This window comes from Vombatus ursinus, unplaced genomic scaffold (genome assembly GCF_900497805.2).
Source record: "Vombatus ursinus unplaced genomic scaffold, bare-nosed wombat genome assembly UNPS02014814.1, whole genome shotgun sequence".
In the NCBI taxonomy this organism is placed as follows: domain Eukaryota; kingdom Metazoa; phylum Chordata; class Mammalia; order Diprotodontia; family Vombatidae; genus Vombatus; species Vombatus ursinus.
This window is the reverse complement of record NW_020954592.1, coordinates 11,922,054-11,940,943: the sequence shown is the minus strand read 5'-3', so window position 1 is coordinate 11,940,943 and position 18,890 is coordinate 11,922,054. Positions and strand designations below refer to the sequence as shown.

General features: G+C 37.2%; 1 protein-coding gene across 4 annotated transcripts in view; it reads left to right on the top strand.

The window, feature by feature from the left end:
* Positions 1-18,890, top strand: part of CTPS2 (CTP synthase 2) — a 132,590-nt gene that overhangs the window by 78,539 nt on the left and 35,161 nt on the right. For all 4 annotated transcript variants that reach the window (XM_027835387.1, XM_027835390.1, XM_027835388.1 and 1 more), the window contains exons 14-16: positions 2,522-2,618; positions 9,818-9,873; positions 12,670-12,766. In XM_027835387.1, the coding sequence (XP_027691188.1) occupies positions 2,522-2,618; positions 9,818-9,873; positions 12,670-12,766 (250 nt within the window). The remainder of the gene's footprint in view (positions 1-2,521; positions 2,619-9,817; positions 9,874-12,669; positions 12,767-18,890) is intronic.

The window sequence follows — 18,890 nt, the reverse complement described above, 5'->3', positions numbered from 1 at the left end:
AGTTGATAGAACTTTTTCCTAGTAAGAGGAAGGCAGTCGAAAAAGGCCAAGTGCTCCCACTGCATCTGGGGTCATCGCCAGTCATCTTGATGTGAGTCACAAAGATGAGAAGGAGCAATAACTTTAGAAAAGAGAATATGAATAGAGAAGCCAGTGAGAACAAACAGCAGGTAGGCTGCTTGATATGGTAACATAATGAACAGTTTAAGATGATAGTATAATAGTATTGATGTGGTAATATAATAAACAATTTAGGATGATAATATAGTAATAATATGATCATTCAGGATAATGTAATATTATTGATATGTTAATATAATGAACAATTAAGATGATATACTATTATTGAAGTGGCAATCTAATAAACAATTTGGGGTGATAATATAATATTAATTATATGGTAATATAATAAACAATTTAGGATGATAAAGTTGGAAGAGACCTTAGAAGTCATCTAGTCCAATGGTATCAAACTCAAATGGATCCCTGTGGGTCATATTGACTTAGAAAACCACAAGTTAACATTATCCAAGTTGTATAGTATTTAAGAAAAATTTTGTTAAACATTTTCCAATTACATTTTAATCTGGTCCCCTAGAGGTTGACACTTCTGATTCTAGTCCAATACCCTCATTTAACTGAGGCCCCTCAGAGGTCAGTTATACAAGTAGTAGTGGCAGAGACAGAATTCGAAGCTAAGTCATCAGACTTCAAATCCAGTGTTCTTTTTAATGCAGACTTGAAGGGAAGATTGTGCAGTAGAATATGGGAAGACATGGGACAGATTTTACTGTCTGAAAATCTCAAAATAAGAACATTTGCTAGTTAACTTTTATCACGTGGTAAATACAGCAAACTCCATAAAAGTCCAATTTTAATGATATGTCCTTGTGAAGGTTAACTAAAGTTACCTTTTGTCATAATATCATAGTCATTTTACACCCCTCTCCTCCAGATTGGATTCTCCCTTGTGACAAAGAAAAACAAGCAAAACATCTGATGCTCAGAGCATGTTTGACAGTGTACGAAACATTCTGTCTGTGAACCTTGGTACTTAAAGGTTACATACCAGCAATGCTGAAGGTTGTCAGGTCCTAAAGAGTATAGACCCAGTGAGAAACTACATGTCTTTTGTCCACAAACTAGCCTAGTAAAGTTTAGAGAGACTCAAGATCAAGCTAAAAGATGAGTATTTTTTGGCCATAGCGCTTTCAATGAACATCTACTAAGTAACAGAATAATTATGGTTAGTGTTAACGGAAGTTTTGCCCATAGTGATGAAACTATGGATCATTGAAGCATAAAAATTTGGGAAGTTATTATTTTCATTGATTATGATTATATTATAGTTAAAGTCATTTCATGTAAAGATTATAAGAAATGTAGAAAGAAAATCATCTAAAATGAAGAAAGTAGAACTAAGAAAACTATGTATACACATTATGGCTATTTTTAAAAACAAATTGAAAAATTTTAAACTATCAAACATTTTTCCCCTCTCACCTTCTTCTTCCTTTCCCATTGAAAAATGAAAAAGAAAAACAAAACTTTTGTAACAAATATGCATCATCAAACAAAACAAATACCGCTATTGGCCATGTCCAAAATGTGTGTCTCATTTTTTATATTTGGTTCTCTTCCTCTCTCTCAGTTGGTGGGAGACATTTTTCATCATTGGTCCTCTGGAGACGTGGATTGTCATTATCCTTTATTTTTTAATAGTATTTTATTTTTTCCAATTACATATAAAGACAATTTTTAACATTCATTTAAAATTTTTTAGAATTTATTTTATTTTTAATTTATCGACTAAAACAAGCATTTCCATAAATTAAAAAAAGATGATTGCACATGAAACTGCAAATCTATTATGTACAACTTGCTGTTCCTTTTAAAGATATAATAAAGTTATCATGTAAATGTCTTTTTTCCCCTTTTTTTCTCTCCTCCTCACCCTGCCCTAGAGATGGCTACCATATGACACAAATATGTGTATATACATATACATATATGTAAAATCATTCTCTACATACTTCTGTTTATCAGTTTATATTCTATTTATCAATTATTTCTCTGGATGCAGATAGCATCTTCCTTCCTTTCATAACATTTATTTTTTTTAATTTCTAAATTTTCTCCCTTCCTCCTTTCCCTTCTTCCTCCCTAAGATTCTAAGCAATTTGATGTAGGTTATATATGTGCAATCATGTAAAACATATTTCCATATTAGTCATGTTGTAAAAGAAGAAACAGGTGGTCATTGCTGTAACGACTGTGACTATATTAATAAAGATACATGTATTCAGAGGGAAATGGATGAGTGTGTAAGGAGCCATAGAATGCCTAATGGAAAAGTTGTTGCTTGTTACTATTTTTTTTAATTTTAGGTATTACATGTTGGTTTTGGTTTATGTGTTAAGTTGAAAAAATAAAATTAGAAAACCTTTTATTTGGTAAGTTTTATATAATTTTCTTGTAAAAAATCCTTTATGAAACCACAATTAAATATTTTTTCTTTAAGGTGATTGATATGCCTGAGCATCACCCTGGCGAAATGGGAGGAACAATGAGGCTGGGAAAAAGAACAACAGTTTTCAAAACAGAAGACTCTATTTTGAGTAAGTTATCTTAGCGTTCCTTTATTATTTCAAAAGATGATTGCCCCTACTACTGATTATGTTGTTATACATTTACTAACATCTTCTTTCTTGGATTCTGGTTCTTCTTCTCTCCATTTAACTCCTATTCAGTTGTTTGTCAAGAGCTAGCTCAAATCTCATCTTTTCTAGGAAGCTTCCCCTGGTTCCCCCAAAACTCAATTGTTTCTGCATCGTCTGAATTCCCATAGGCTTTATACCACACTCAGTTATAGATCATAGATCCAGAAGCAGGAGGAACCTTTGAGACCTATCTCATCCAACCTCTTTATTTTACAAATGAGGAAACTGAGGCCTAGGGTGGTTAAGTGATTTACCCAAGGTTACTGTGAGGCAGTAAACATCAACAGAGTCAGAATTGGGACCCAGGTTCTCTTGACTCCAAAGGCGTTTGTCTTTTTACTGCTTATCATTCTTGTTTCTTCCGGCCACATCATAAGCTTTTTGAACTAAACAAGTGTTTCCTAACCTGTGGACTGTGAAGTTAATGCATAAAGCATACCAAACTTGTCATATGATAGATAATAAGAATGTTGTTTTGTGTGTGTGTGTGTGTGTGTGTGTGTGTGTGTGTGTGTGTGTGTGTGTATGTACCTGAGAAACAGTACAGTATGATGGACAGAAGGCAGCTCCTAAGAGTCAGAAAGGTCTGATTTAAGTCTTTCCTCTAAGACATACTTATACCATGACCATGGACAAGTCACTTAACCTCTTAGTGCCTGACAGTTCACTTTTTCTCTTTTTTTAAATAAGTTTTTATTGATGAATTATGTTTTTTACTTGGTATAGCTTCCTCTATTATCCCTTCCTTCTCAGAGAGTTATCTCATATAATAAATAGTGTTTTTTAGAAATTTGGGTGCTATATCATTTGGTGCATATATATTTAGTATTGATATTACTTCATTGTCTATGGTACCTTTTATCTTTTATTTTTTATTTATTAAAATTTTTTTAATTAATTAAGTTATTTTTCATTTTCAGCATTCACTTCCATAACCTTTTGAGTTTTCAATTTTCACCCCCTCCTTCTCCTTCCCCTTCCTTCCCAAGACGTCATGCAGTCTGATATAGGCCCTACATATACATACATATTAAACATATTTTCACATTAGTCATGTTGTAAAGAAGAACCAATGGGAGGAACCACAAGAAAGAAGAGACAAAGTAAAACAACAAAAGAAAAAAAGATTAAGTAGTATGATTCAATCTGCTTTCAGACTCCATAGTTCTTTCTCTGGATGTGGATAGCATTTTCCATCCTGAGTCTTTTGGAGTTGTCTTAGATCCTTGCATTGCTGAGAAGAGCCAAGTCTATGAAAAGTTGGTCATTGCACAATGATGCTGTTACTCTGTACAGTGTTCTCTTGGTTCTGCTCACTTCACTCAGCATCAATTCATATAAGTCTTTCCAGGTTTTTCTGAAGTCTGCCTGCTCGTCATTTCTTATAGCACAATACTGTTCCATTACATTCATATTCCACAACTTGTTCAGCCATTCCCCAATTGATGGGCATCCCCTCAATTTCCAATTCTTGGCCACCATAAAAAGAGCATCTATAAATATTTTTTACATGTGGGTCCTTTTCCTGTTTTTATGATCTCTTTGGGATACAGATCTAGAAGTGGTATTGCTGGGTCAAAGGGTATGCACAGTTTTATAGTCCTTTGGGCCTAGTTCCAAATTGCTCTCCAGAATGGTTGGATCAGCTCACAACTCCATCAACAATGCATTAGTGTTCCAATTTTCACATATATTCTCCAACATTTATCACTTTCTAGTTTTGTCATGGTAGCCAATCTGATGGATGTGATATGGTACCTCAGAGTTGTTTTGATTTGCATTTCTCTAATCAATAGTGATTTGGAGCATTTTTTCATATGACTATAGATAGCTTTAATTTCTTCATCTGAAAACTGCCAGTTCATATCCTTTGACTATTTATCAATTGGGGAGTGACTTGTTTTCTCATAAATTTGACTCAGTTCTCTATATTTTAGAAATGAAGCCTTTATCAGAGACACTGGTTGTAAAAATTGTTTCCTAGCTTTCTGCTTCCCTTCTAATCTTGGTTGTATTGGCTTTGTTTGCGCAAAAACTTATCAATTTAATGTAAACCAAAATCATCCATTTTGTATTTCATAATGTTCTCTATCTTTTATTATGCCTTTTAGCAAAATGTAGTTTCCTTTGTTAATCTCTTTTTATTTGATCTATTTTTGCTTTGTCTGAGATCATGATTGCTACTCCTGCTTTTTTTTTTTCTTTTTACTTTAGTTGAAGCATAATATATTCTGCTCCATCCTTTTACCCGTACTCTGCTTCAAGTGTGTTTCTTGTAAACAACATATTGTAGGTTTCTGGTTTTTAATTCACTCTGCTATCTGCTTCTGTTATGTGGGTGAGTTAATCTTATTTACATTCACAGTTATGATTCCTAACTGTATATTTCTCTCCATCTAATTTTTCTCATTTATACTTCTCTCTCTCTCTCTCTCTCCTTTCACCCTGTCCCTCCTCACCAGTGTTTTGCTTCTGACCACTGTCTCCCTCAATCTGCCCTCCCTTCTATCAGCTCCCCTTCTTGTCCCTCTCGCCTGCTACTTTCCTATAAAGTAAGGTGGATTTCTATACCCAATTGAATATGTTATGTTATTCCACTTTGAGCCAAATCTGATGATATGAATCACCCCGCTTCCTTCTTTCCCTCCACTGTAATAGGTCTTTTGTACCTCTTCATGTGATATAATTTACTGTTTTCGGCCTCTCCCTTCTCTCTTTTCCCTTTGGAATCGTCTTTCTCTCCCCTTAATTTTATTTATGTCATCTCATCAAAATCACCTTACACCTGCACCCTCTGTCTATGAATAATGTTTTTTAAAAGATGAAAAAAAAGAGGAAAAAAATCAGCATATTTTATCAATACGTAGAAAAAGTCTGAAAATATGTGTAATAGACAACATTGGTGGACCTTCTGTCTCTGCAGAGGTGAGTGAGACTGAAGTGAGAGTCAGAAAATTCTCTCATGACTAAATTGCGGTTGAATATGGTCTGAATTTTTGAAAGGTTGGGGATGAAAGTTTACTTTACAGCTGTGTCATGGTTGGCCCTGAGCACAAGATAAAGGATTCTTAAGAAAGTATAGAATACCTTTTGAGTAGAAATCATGACAGGAGAGACAAGTGAAGTCATGTGAAAGTTAAAGAACTCTCACAGAATTAGCTCTTCATAACAATAAGAAGAACCTGTGTTTTATTTATATGTGGCTAAGTCCAAAAGGTACAGAAATCTAGAAAGTAAAATAATTTTGTCGAAAGTACTGATAGGTTTTTGCTATCTTTAAAAAAAATTTTAACTAAGAGCCTAAGTTTTATTTATATGTGGTTAAATCTAAAAGGTATAGAAATCTGGTAAGTGAAATAAGTTTGTCTAAAGCACTAGTAGGTTTTTGCTATCTAAAAAAAACTAGTACCTGCTAAGCACAGGTATATAAGAGCATATATGCTTTTCTGACCTGTTAAGTTTATGACTTCTTGGTCTATGCAACTCTCCACCTCCCAATAGAAGTATCATTATAAATTTAATTTAAACACAGTTATTTAAAGATGTTGTATGACGGTTGTCTAGGACCTTTTCTTGGCCCCCAAACAGTGGCATTTGGGGAATACAGTATCTGACTACTGTGGGGGAAAGTCTAATGCTTTAGGACCTTGGAAGAAAGGGCATGGCAGTAACCACTTCCCAGACATGAAGTATATACCTAGCACAGCGAGATAGAAGAGATTCCCTTCAGAAGTTTATGATTTAATTGAGACAACTAGAACTGACAGATTTGAATCGAAGCAGTTAGAGAATACTGCAGCATACCATTTAGTTTTTAATCACTCTACCCTCATGGAATGGTGTACCTCCCTCCCAGGGTAGTTATGAGGAAAAACCTTTGTAATGCAAAATGGCAGTGGAAATTGTTTCTATTGTCATTATTTGTATTGTTTGTTGTGGGCTATGGATGCTAGTAGGAAAAGGTCAGTGAGCTGGAATAATCAATGAAATTTTCATGATAGAGCTAGGAGTTGTAGTTTAGATGGGATTTTGATTTGAGCAGATGAGACTATTTTCATTAAAACCTTCCTTCTGTACCTCATCGAGGTTTAGAGGTAATCTAGGATAGTTCTCAAAGATTAAGGCAATGGAACTTGAGCTCTGGCAAGTTTAAGTCTGGATTTAGCACTAAACTGAATATCTCTTATCCAAGGGTCAGCTTTACTAAGTTCAGAGATGTTTATTATGGTGGGCTTAGCTAGAGCTATGGTGACTGATTTTGGCCATATCAGCTCTATGGCAGCTAGGTGGCCTAGTGGATAGAGCCCTGGGCTTGGAATTGTCTTCATTAGTTCAAATCTGGCCTCAGACACTTACTAGCTGTGTGACCCTGGGCAGGTCACTTAACCCTGTTTGCCTCAGTTTTCTCATCTATAAAATGAACTGGAGAAAGAAATGGCAAACCACTTCAGTATCTTGCCAAGAAAACCCCAAAATGAGGTCGTGAAGAGTCGGACATGACTGAAAGAACTCAACAACAATAGCAACTACATGCCTTTGGCCAAAAAGACAGGCTTCTAAGTTTTTGGAGTGGTTGTGTTGTGGAGGGAATCAATGAACAAACATTTATTTAGCGCCTCTTTGCCAGGTTCTGAAATCAGTGCTGGGGAGATAAAGACAAATGCTAAATCTGTACTCAAAGAACTTACCTTTTTGTTTGTTTGTTTAACCATTCATTTGTTCATTCATTCATTTTTAAAAATTTTGAGTTCCAAATTCTCTCCCTCCAGGTGCTCCCCAACCCATTGAGAAGGAAAGCAATTTGATACCCATTATACACGTGAAATCACGCAAAACTTAGTTCTGTGTTAGCCATATTGCCCCCAAAAAGCAAGAAAAAATAAATAAAGGGAAAAAAGCATGCTTTAGTCTGCACTCAGAGTTCATCAGTTCTGTCTTTGGAGGTGGATAGCATTTTTTCCTCATGGGTCCTTTGGAATTGTCTTGGAACACGGCCGTGATCAGAGTAGTTAAGTCTTTCTTCGTTGATCATCCTTTTTTTTTTTTTTTTGTTCCCAGCCAAAAACAAGGTTTATTAGAGATCTTCCATATTAGCCAGACTCCTAAGGAATCTGAGCAATGGCTAGATTGTAAGAATCAGAGCCACTGATCACCCTTACAATATTGCCGTTACAGTGTTCTCCTGTTTTGCTTACTTTCAGTTTTATATCATTTCATATAAGAAAGAGCCTACCTTTTAGCAAGGTGGACAGTATGTACATAAATAGGGGAATATATATATATGATATATACAAAATGACACAAGATAATCTCAGAGGGTAGGGTGCTGGCAGCTGATGAAAGCTGTCAGAGGATGTTGCTTGAGTTGAATCTTGAAGGAAACCAGAAGAGCCCAAATGATATTGGTTAAACCTAGCAACATCTTTTTTTGTGTATGTGTACATAAATTATGTCATATTCTAGCTAGTTTGGGTATGTTTTACAGGCTGCCGAGACTTATGAGTCACTGTAATCTTTCTGTGATATTTTTATGACATTTGCTTCCCTAAATGAACTCCAAACTTATTCTGTACTGTTACCTTTGGTGCATATACAATTTTACCCATAAAAAACCCCATAAAGTAAAGAAATCAGTGTAGCCGTGAGATCACATCTTTTAAAATTCTTTTATGTTGCTCCCTAGTGTCTAGAATCATTTTCTGTATACAGTGATAAATACTTTAGGCAGATGGGTAGAATTAAATCTATATGGTTCAGTATTTTTCTGAGCGATCAGTCACACTTTTTATTTTAAAGCATTAAACACTGTTAAGACATTGCAGTATGTATGTGATTCTCTGGGCTACTCTTACAGTCATGTCTCTGAAGAGTGCCTCACATTAAGTAGAGTAAGTTTCTCATCAGGAAATGCTTCAAGATTCTAAGAGTGTTTATTCTCTGCTAGAGAATAATAACTTACATTTATATCGTGCTTTACAGTTCAAAGTGCTTTATGTAAATTATCTAGTTTGAGAATTATAGTAAATAGCTTACATTTACATCACATTTGCATGAGTTTTACAAATTGCTTCCTTGCAGTAGCTTTGAATGGGAGGTAATTTAACCAAGGCTCAGAGATTACTCTTCTAGGAGGGTTATAGGTCATAGGATGCAGAACCAATAGGGACATTAGTGATCATCTCATTTCACCAGTTGTCAGTGATGTCATTTTGAGTTATTTTTCAGGCTTATCCTACTCTTCATAAACCCATTTGGGGTCTTCTTGGCAAAAATACTGGAGTCATTTGCCATTTTCTTCTCCAGCTTATTTTTACAGATGAGGAAACTGAAGCAAACAGGTTAAGTGACTTGTCCAGGGTCACACAGCTTGTAAGAGTCTGAGGCTGGATTTGAACTGAAGAAGAGCCGTCTTCCTGATTCCAGGCCCAGCATTCTATCCACTGTGCTACGTAGCTGCCCATAGTGATGTCATAGAAGGTTTAGAGCTGGAAATGACCTGATAGGTCATTGAATCCAGACTTAGATGGTCTTAGGAGACCTTTTTAATTCTGTAGTTCTGTCAGTACCCACTGTTAACACACTTCTGTTTTGTGGATGAGGAAACTGAGGCTTGTAGAGGTTGTAACTACTATGGAACAGAGTCAGGACTAAATCCAGGCCTTTTGACTTCTAAGTCCAGTGTTATTTTACTCTGCAACTACCTTAGAATAGGCCTGGTTCTAGAAATGAGACATAGAAAAGTGTCGTATCATTTTATCTCTCTGGTATCATACTCTCCACTCTTTTTAGTGAGTGATTCAAAGTTTGTAGGTAGGGGATTGCATTTTTTTTTCCTAATTCAGGATCATTGATCTCGAATTACAAGGGACTATATAGACCAGCCATTTAGTTCAACCTCCTCATTTTATGGATGAAGAAACTGTTATGAGATCAAACTAAAATAAGTGACTTTCCTAAGGACACACAGGTAGTAGACATCTTAGGTGGATTGAACCCAGGTCTGTTTTTGCTCTTTTTCATAGTATTTCCTCCTTTCCCCTCCTTCCCCCACTGTATCATACTGGCTCCTATATATTCATCATCTTCTCTTTGTTCAGGGAAACTCTATGGGGATGTTGGTTGTGTAGAAGAACGACACAGACATCGGTATGAGGTAAGGCATCGTTAATCCTAATTGGTCATGGGAAGTGGGTGCTTGCTTTAGTTATGATTAAGAGCCTCAGAACTGACCCCTAGAAACTCAGGGAAGAAAATAATTTTTTTTTTCTACGTGAAGGAGTCCACTATTTGAGGGAATGTCATTCTCTTCTGGTTCTCCTCCTGCCTCTCTGACTTCTCCTTCTCAGTCTCTTGCTGGATCATTAGCCACCTCATGCCCATTAACCTAACCTTGGGTGTCCCATAAGGCACAGTCCTGACCCCCTTATCTTTTTCCATTTTACTATTTTACTTGGTGATCTCTTCAGCTCCTCTGGATTAAAAAATCATATTTATGCTAATGATTCTCAGATCTACTTATCTAGCCCTAACCTCTTTGTTGACCTTTAGTCTCTCATCTCCAGTTGCCTATTGATGTCTTGAACTGTATGGCTTGTAGATGTCTTAAACTCAACATGTCCAAAATTTCTCATTATATTTTACCCCTAAACCTCCCCATTTCCAAACTTCTCTATTACTGTAGAGGGTACCACTATCCTGTGAATTGGCCAGTCTCACAACTTAAGTGTCGTCCTTGACTCCTCGTTCTCATTCTCCTCCCCCATATCCAGTCAGTTGCTAAGTCCTGTTTATTTTACTTTTATGACATACCTTGTATTCTCCCCCTTCTGTCCTCTGGCATTGCCACCCCATTGGTGCAGGTACTCATCACCTCACCCTTGGGCTACTGCAGTAGCCTACTGGTTAGTTAGCTTATTCCAAGTCTCTCCCCACTTTGGTCCATCCTCTAAGCATCTGTCTAAACGATCTTTCTTTTCTTTTTTCTTTTTTTTCAGCCAAAGACAAGGTTTATTAGAACATCGATTGGGGGTAGGTGAGATATAAAGAATCTGCCATATTGGCCAGACTCTTAAGTAATCTAAACATTAGTATCGCTATTGCAGGCGGGCCAGATTTTAAGAATCTGAGCACCTTAATGGAGACAAGATGAATCTTATATACAGAAAGACTGTTGGAGGGATCAAGGAGCAGCCAAGTAGTTTGGGGTGACTGGAGGAGGGGTCTAAGGAAGATCTGGATGGTAGTGGCCAGTAAGCTGGGGTGAACAGAATGCCAGGGACCTGAACCTGGGCCAAGGGAGAATGGAGTCTAGATAGGATTAAGGATGGGAAGTGACCAGGGGCCATCTGGAGGTAATAGACTCTGGAGGGCTAGGTAACCGAATTGGGAGATTGGGCATAGGCAATAATGAAAGGCCAGTTGATAGGATTATAGCCTCAGGCAAATGCCAGAGATTTGGCCATGTGGGAAAGTCCAGGGTTTTTCCTTTTTGGGTTCCAGATCCCATCCTCATGATCTTTAAAAGAATTTTTTGGCAGACAATCCCAGTTAAGTGGTTAGCCCAGAGTCAAACCGCTAACAAATGTCTTGAGGCTGTATTTGAACTCAGGCGTTTGAACTTAAGGGCCAGTGCTCTATCCTCTGTGCCACCTAGCTGCCCTTAAGTGATCTTTCTAAAGCATAGGTCTTACCCTGTATGTCAGTCTCCTATTCAGTAAACTCCATGCCTGTCTGGCATTCATACCAGGTACCCTCTGCATTTCTAGCCTTCTTTTGCCCTACATCTCTTCACATCCTCTGTGCTCCAGTGACCCTGTCCTCCTTGCTGTTCCTCGAACAAGATACTCTGTCTACCAGCTCTGGACATTTTCTCTGGCTGATCCCTTGCCTGGAATTCTCTTCTTCTGTAGCTCTACCCTCTGACTTTCCTAGCTTACTTCAAGTCTCAATTAAAATCCTCCTTCTACAGGAAGCTGTTCTTCTAATACCTTCCCTTGGTTAATTATTTCCAGTTTATCGTGTTCATAGCTTGTATGTACATAGTGGTTTGCATGTTGTCTCTTCCATTAAACTGTGGACTCTTTTACGGCAGGGGCTATCTTTTGCCTTTCTGTGTATTCCTAATATTTAGGACAGTGCCTGGCACGTAGCAGGTACTTAAAAATGTTTATTTTAAAAACATTGTTATTTATATACAATATATACAACATAATGATCCATTATAAATTAATACATCATTGTATTTAATAATGTAATTAATTAATATAATTGATGATGATAATGATGATGTTGAAGAAGAAACAGACTGTCTGCCTTTGCCTCAGAATTGAGAGTAAAAGGACAGTTCAGAGTTTGGGACAGTTCTCTTCCTCCTACTCTTTACCAGAAATAAATTCTAGAAGAGTGTATGTATTTCTTGTAAATATGTACATAGCCGGTTGACATTAGTATATAGATTATTTTTGAGTTCAGTGTACCTGTACCTTTATCTTCTAGGTAAATACCATGACTCAGTTTTCCAACTTTAGTCCCCTACCTTGATGAGTTCATATGATTGAGAGCCAGAATGGACCTTAGAGGTCGTTTATTCAAAATTCTCTTGTTTTAAAGACAGAAAACAGAGAGATGTAAAGTGATCTGCCCAATGTCACATAGGTAAATGGCAAAACCAGGATTTGAACAGAGGTCAATAAATCCAGATATTTTTCTATTATAGCATGCTGTCTGTTAACTTTACAGGGTTTCTTCTTTGTGGAAGAGGGAAGTATGGCACCAAGGGGAAATCTGATTATGCTCATGAGGATGTGTCATTTCAGTAGTCACTTGAGGGAGATAAGTCATTATTTTAGTTTTCTAGCTAAAATGCAAAAATCTAGATATGGCCAAGACTAAATAACTACTGGTGCCATGATGCTACTCAAGTCATTGGAGTTCTTTTTTTTTCCCCCAGGTTAACCCAGAATTAATACAGCAATTTGAAGAGAAAGGTTTGAAGTTCGTAGGTCAGGATGTTGAAGGAGAAAGAATGGAGATCATTGAATTGGCAAGTAAGTAGACTTGGAAAACTTCGAAATGTCCAAATCTCTCCCTGTCCCCTCTTTTCTCTCTTCCCCCTCTCTTCTCTCCCCCTCTCTTCCTCCCTTCTTCTCTGTCTTTTCTTCCATTCCTCTCTCCTTCCATTCCTCTCTCTCCCTCCCTCTCTTTCCCCTTTCTCTGTCTTTCTTTCTGTCTCTATCTCTCTCCCAACCCCCAGCGTCAAAAAACTTTTACTGTGGTCTTATGTTTTTATATCATGTTTATTTCTCTTTAATTCTACACTGTCCCTGGACCCATTAAGCTTTTTCTTGTAAAAAAGAAAAGGACTTAAGTGAAGCTGATAGACCCAGTCACCATGGCTGACATTATATACGTACATACATACACATATATATATATGTATGTGTGTATATATGTATGTATTTATACAGTGTTCCACCTTTCTACTGAGAGGAGCAAAATGTGTTTCATTACTAGTTCCTCAAGATTGAGATGATTCATTGTAGTTGCTGTGAGTTCAATTCTTTTTTAGTGTTGTTATCATTTGCGTGGTTGTTTTTAGTCCGTAGTCTCTTGGTTCTGCTTTCTTTACTTTGTATCACTTATAGTTCTTCCCATGTTTCCCTGAAGTCTTCATGTTTCTATTCTCTTATGATGCAGGAATATTCCATTAAATCCATATACTAACATTTGTTCAGAATATTCTCTTATTATTATTATTATTATTTTTTTTTTTGGTGAGGCAATCGGGGTTAAGTGACTTGCCTGTTTTCATTCTATTGCCTCATAGAATCTCTCACTTATTTCAAGACCCAGCTCAAGCATAACTTTCTACATAAAGCCCAATCTGCCAACTGCTTCTTCACTAACACCTTGTACTTGAACATCTTATATTTATTTAGCATTTGTTCTATATATACAGTGACTTCACCAATAGAATGTTAGCTCCTTAAATGCAGGAATTATTGCGTTTTTGTATTTGTATACACGGTGCCCATTATAGTACCTGGCACATAGCAGCTGCCAACTCAGAATATGGAAGAAATGTCACTAAACTATTGATGGTCTTTTACCCAGCAATCCCACTATCCCAGGGAGCTCAATAATTGAGATTTTACGGATAACAAAATGTTCACATAGCATCTTCCCTCTCGGTAGACAAAAACTAGAAGCAAAACAGGTGTCCATCAATAAGGGAATAGCTTGGGGCAAGTAGGTGGCCTTGGGATCAGGAGGACCTGAGTTCAAATCTAGCCTCAGACACTTGACACTTACTAACTGTGTGACCGTGGGCAAGTCATTTAACTCCTATTGCCTCACCAGAAAAAAAAAAAAAAAGGAGGCTGCAAGTCCCCCCCTGCCCTCCCCCCCCAGGTCCTTTACAGTGTTGTGGTAATTGTGTATCTAGTTCTCTGTCTTCTTTTCACATCACAGTTCTCTGCATTTCATACTAATCTTACCAGGTTTCTCTGAAACCATCCCTTTCATCATGTCTTATGCACTTATACATTTCTATTACATTCATCTACCATAATTTTGTTCAGCCTTTCCATAATTGATGGGCACCCATTTTGTTTCTTGCTCTTTGCTATAACAGAGTGTTTCTAGAAATAGGTTGGTATATATAGGTCCTTTTCCTCTTTCTTTGATCTTTTTTAGGGTATATGCCTAGTAATGGTATTACTAGATCAAAGGGTATACATAGTTTAGTGACTTTTGGGATGTAGTTCCAAATTACCTTCCCAAATGGTTAAAACAATCCTCAACTCTACCAGCGGTGCCTTAGCATGCCTCTCTTCCTACACAGCCCTTCCAACAATTGTCATTTTCCCTTTTTAGCATCTTTGCCAATCTGATGAGTGTCAGGTGGAATTTCAGAGTTATTTTAGTTTGCATTTCTTTTATTATTAATGATTTGGAGCATTTTTTTCATATAGTCGCCGATGGCTTACTTTTTTATTTTGAGAATGAATGACTAAATAAAATATTTAAGTACTTACTGTGTATAAGGCACTATGCCAAATGTTGGGCATACAATTAGAAAAGTGAGACAAAACTCCCTTCTCTCAAGAATAGGAGAGACATGGGGCAGCTAGGTGGCACAGTAGATAGAGCACTGGCCCTAGAGTCAGGAGGACCTGAGTTCAAATCCGGCCCCAGACACAACACCTACTAGCTGTGTGACCCTGGACAAGTCATTTAACCTCAACTGCCTTGGTCCCCCCCCCCCCCAAAAAAAAAGTAGTGGGAGAGACAATGCATATGGATGATTTCAGCTATAAGTCAGATGGAAAAGTCTTACGGCCCTTAGGTTTTAGCAGCAAGGCAGATGTTAATACCTCTTTAATATTGTTTCCCTGATAAAATTATATCCTTTTCCGATGTTGAGAATTGCTTGTTCATATCTTTTTACCAGTTATCTATTGGGGCATGGCTCTTATTATTATATATTTGAATCAATACCTTATGCATCTTGGATATCATATCTTTATCAGAGAAACTTGACGCTTTTTCTCCCAGGTAAATGTTTCCCTTTTAATTCTAATTGCATTGCCTCTCAATTTTATATAATCAGATTATCCATTTGATCTTCAGTGTGATCTTCCATGTTTGGTCAAGAACTTTCTTTATGCATAGTTGTGAGAGATATCTCCTTCCATTATCCTCATATTTGTTTGTTATTCCCTTTTATATTTATGTCTTTTTTCTTCATTTGAAGTTTATTATGGTACATGGTGCAAGATGTTGATCTAAGCTTAATTTGTTCCAGATTGTTGTCCAAGTTTTTTAGCAATTTTGTTAAATAATGAGTCCTTGCCCAAGCAGTTGGTGGTGTTGGGTTAATTGAACACTGTACTACTGTATTCTATTATTTCTGGATCTGGCATACCTAATATATTCTATTTATCAACTCTTCCATCTTTTAAGTAGTACTAAATAATTTTGATGTTTACCCCTTTTTGTAGCATAGCTTGATAAATGGTAGTGCCAGGAGGTCCCCTTCATTCCCATGTGTTTTTCATTATTTCCCTTAAGATTCTTGATCTTTTGTTCTTCTAGATGAATTTTGTTGTTATTTTGTCTAGTTCTATAAAGTAAGCCTCTGATACTTTTATTGTTTTGGCACTTAATCTATACATTTCATTTAGGTAGTTTTGTTATTTTTATTATATTAGCTGAACCCAACCACGAACAACAGATTACTTTCCAATTATTTGGCTTCCTTTATTTCTTTAAAGAATATTTAGTTTTGCATAAATTAGAATTCTTGTATGTATTGGTAAGTGGACTTCTAGATATTTTATTCATTTTGTAATAATTTTGAATGGAATTTCTTTTCCTATCTGCTGAGTTTTATTGGTGATATATGGAAAGGCTGGTTATTTTTGTGAATATATTTTGTAAACTGCTACTTTATTGAAGATAAAATTTTCATTAACTTTTTAGTTGAATCTCTAGGGTTCTCCAGGTAGACTATCAAATCTGCAAAAATTGATAATTTTGTTTCTTCTTTATCATATCTTTTCCCCTTAATTTCTTTTTCTTATGTTACTGCTATAGCTTAGGCCCCTGGTGGATAGAGTGCTGGGCCTGGAGTCAGGAAAACCCGAGTTCAAATTCAGCCTCAGACACTTAGTACTTGTGTGACCCCTGGACAAGTCATTTAACCCTGTTTGCCTCAGTTTCCTCATCTGTAAAATGAGCTGAAGAAGACATGGCAAACCACTCCATTATCTTTGCCAAGAAGACCCAAAATGGGTCATGAAGAGTTAGACACGGCTGAACAATAATGAGGTGATGTAGATAGAGCGATGCCCCTTGAGTCAGGAGGACCACAGTTCAAATCCTTCCTCAGACATTTACTAACTGTGTGACCCGGGGCAAGTCATTTAACCTGTATGCCTCAGTTTCCTCATCTGGGATATTAGCAGCACCTTCCTCCCAGGGTTATTGTGATGAGCTTTTGGAAAGTGTTTAGCAAATCTTAAAGCTGTCATCTACATAAAAATGGTAATTGGACCCCAGGAGCTGATAAAGTCACCAAATGAGAGAGTGAATGTATGGGGATATTAGAAGAGGGCCTAGGACAGAGTCTTGGGGTACAGTTGTGGGTAATGACAAGATCAAAGGTGAGTGTAGCTGAGGCAAAAGGGAAGAATAGGTCATAGGAGTTGAGTAGGTTGAAAAAGTGAGAGGTTAAAGTATTTTGTGTTTGTATGTTGAAGTTCACTGGCATAAAGGCTGGTGTTGGGGTAGGGAGAGAGATTGTGATTCAGGCACTTAACTCATCGAGAAAGGAGCACAGTGACATGCTGGTAAATATTTAACAACTGCTTTTGTGGCCAAAACAAAAACAAAAATAGCATATGCAGGACACACTTTTAAATTTAATCTGCAGTATTGACATTTTCTCCATCACTTTTTAAAGTCTAGACAGTCAACAAAGCAATAAATCAAACCCTGATTTGTAGCATTTTTTTTTTTTTTTTTTTTGATATACGCAAGCAGCTAGGTGGCACAGTGGATAGAGAGCTGGGCCTGGAGACTGGAAGACTGAGTTTCAGTCTCAGACACTTACTAGCTGTGTGACCTTGGGCAAGTCACTTAACATCTCTTTGCCTCTATTTCCTCATCTGTAAAATGAGGATAATAATAGTGCCTACCTGCCAGGGTTGTTATGAGGATCAAATGAGATAATATTTGTAAAGTGATTAGCACAGTCCCTGACACATGGTAGGTGCTATATGATGATGATGATGATGATGATGAAGATGATGATGCAGCTTGGTGGTGCAGTGGATAGAATGCTGGGCCTGGAGTCAGGAAGATTCTTCTTCCTGAGTTCAAATCTGGTCTCAAGACATTTACTAGCCATGTTACCCTAGGCGAGTCACTTAACCCTATTTGCCTCAGTTTCCTCATCTGTAAAATGAGCTGGAGAAGGAAATGGCGAGCTACTTCAGTATCTTTGCCAAGCAAACCCCGAATGGGGTCATAAGGAGTCAGACACGACTGAGCAACGGCAACAGCAGCAACAACATAATAATAATAATATTAATAATAATTAACAATAACATTAATAATAATAACATAAGAATAACAATAATAATAGGGGCTGACTCTAGCATACCATTTCGTGATAATATCCTGGAGGCTGGGAGGTAACAGTAACAGCCAGCCACCAAGATCAGGATTGGGTGAAAAATTTGGAGAGAGTAAACCTCAGCTATTAATCAGCCCAGTGAATAGAGCACCAGGCCTGGAGTCAAGAAAACCTGAGTTCAAATCCAGCCTCAGACACTTACTAGCTGTGTGACCTTGGGCAAGTCACTTAACCCTGTTTGCCTCAGTTTCCTCATCTGTAAAATGAGCAGGAGAAGGAAACGGCAAATCACTTCAGAATCTTTGCCAAGAAAACTCCAAATGGGGTCATGAAGAGTAGTTGGACATGTTTGAAAAACAACTGAACAACAAAAACACCTCAAAGGAGGACTGACATTGATGAGTGATGGCTACAGTAGGGGGAGAGCCTGAAAGTGGCAAAAGGGACTAATGAGTGTGAGAGAAGACAAAACGAATGCTGAAAAAAAAAAACAGCCAGGGATGCAGCAGCATCATCTGGGGAAGCCAGGTCTCTGTGAGTGCCAGAGGATGGAGGGAGCCTGAGGAAAAGAGGTCTAAGATGAAGGGAATTTGTCAGTTGTGGAGCAGGAGTTCCAGAGGGACCCAGTGGAAGGAATGAGCAGTTTATAGGCTTGAGATAGGTAGGAATGAAAGGCTGGGCAGTAGAAGGTGGAGAGGACAATGTTCAGTATTGAGACTGAGAGAGTAAGAAGGGGTGGGAGTTTGCTAACCATTGGGGATATAAGTCCAGCGTAAGGGAAGAGACTGGAAGAATTGTGAGTACTTTTGAATAAAAGGGTAGATTCATTTTGAGTCCAGAACTGAATTCCTGAAGAATCTTCCATGTCCTTTTCATGTTTCTTCTTAATCACATAGTAATTCAAATGAGAAAGTATGAATTGAATGGCAGTACTAAACTCAAAAAGGAAGGTATCTGAAGAATTATGCATTCCTCAGTTTTTTTTTAAAATCTACTTTCATCAGAAATTCTTGTGGTTTTCTTTCTTTCCC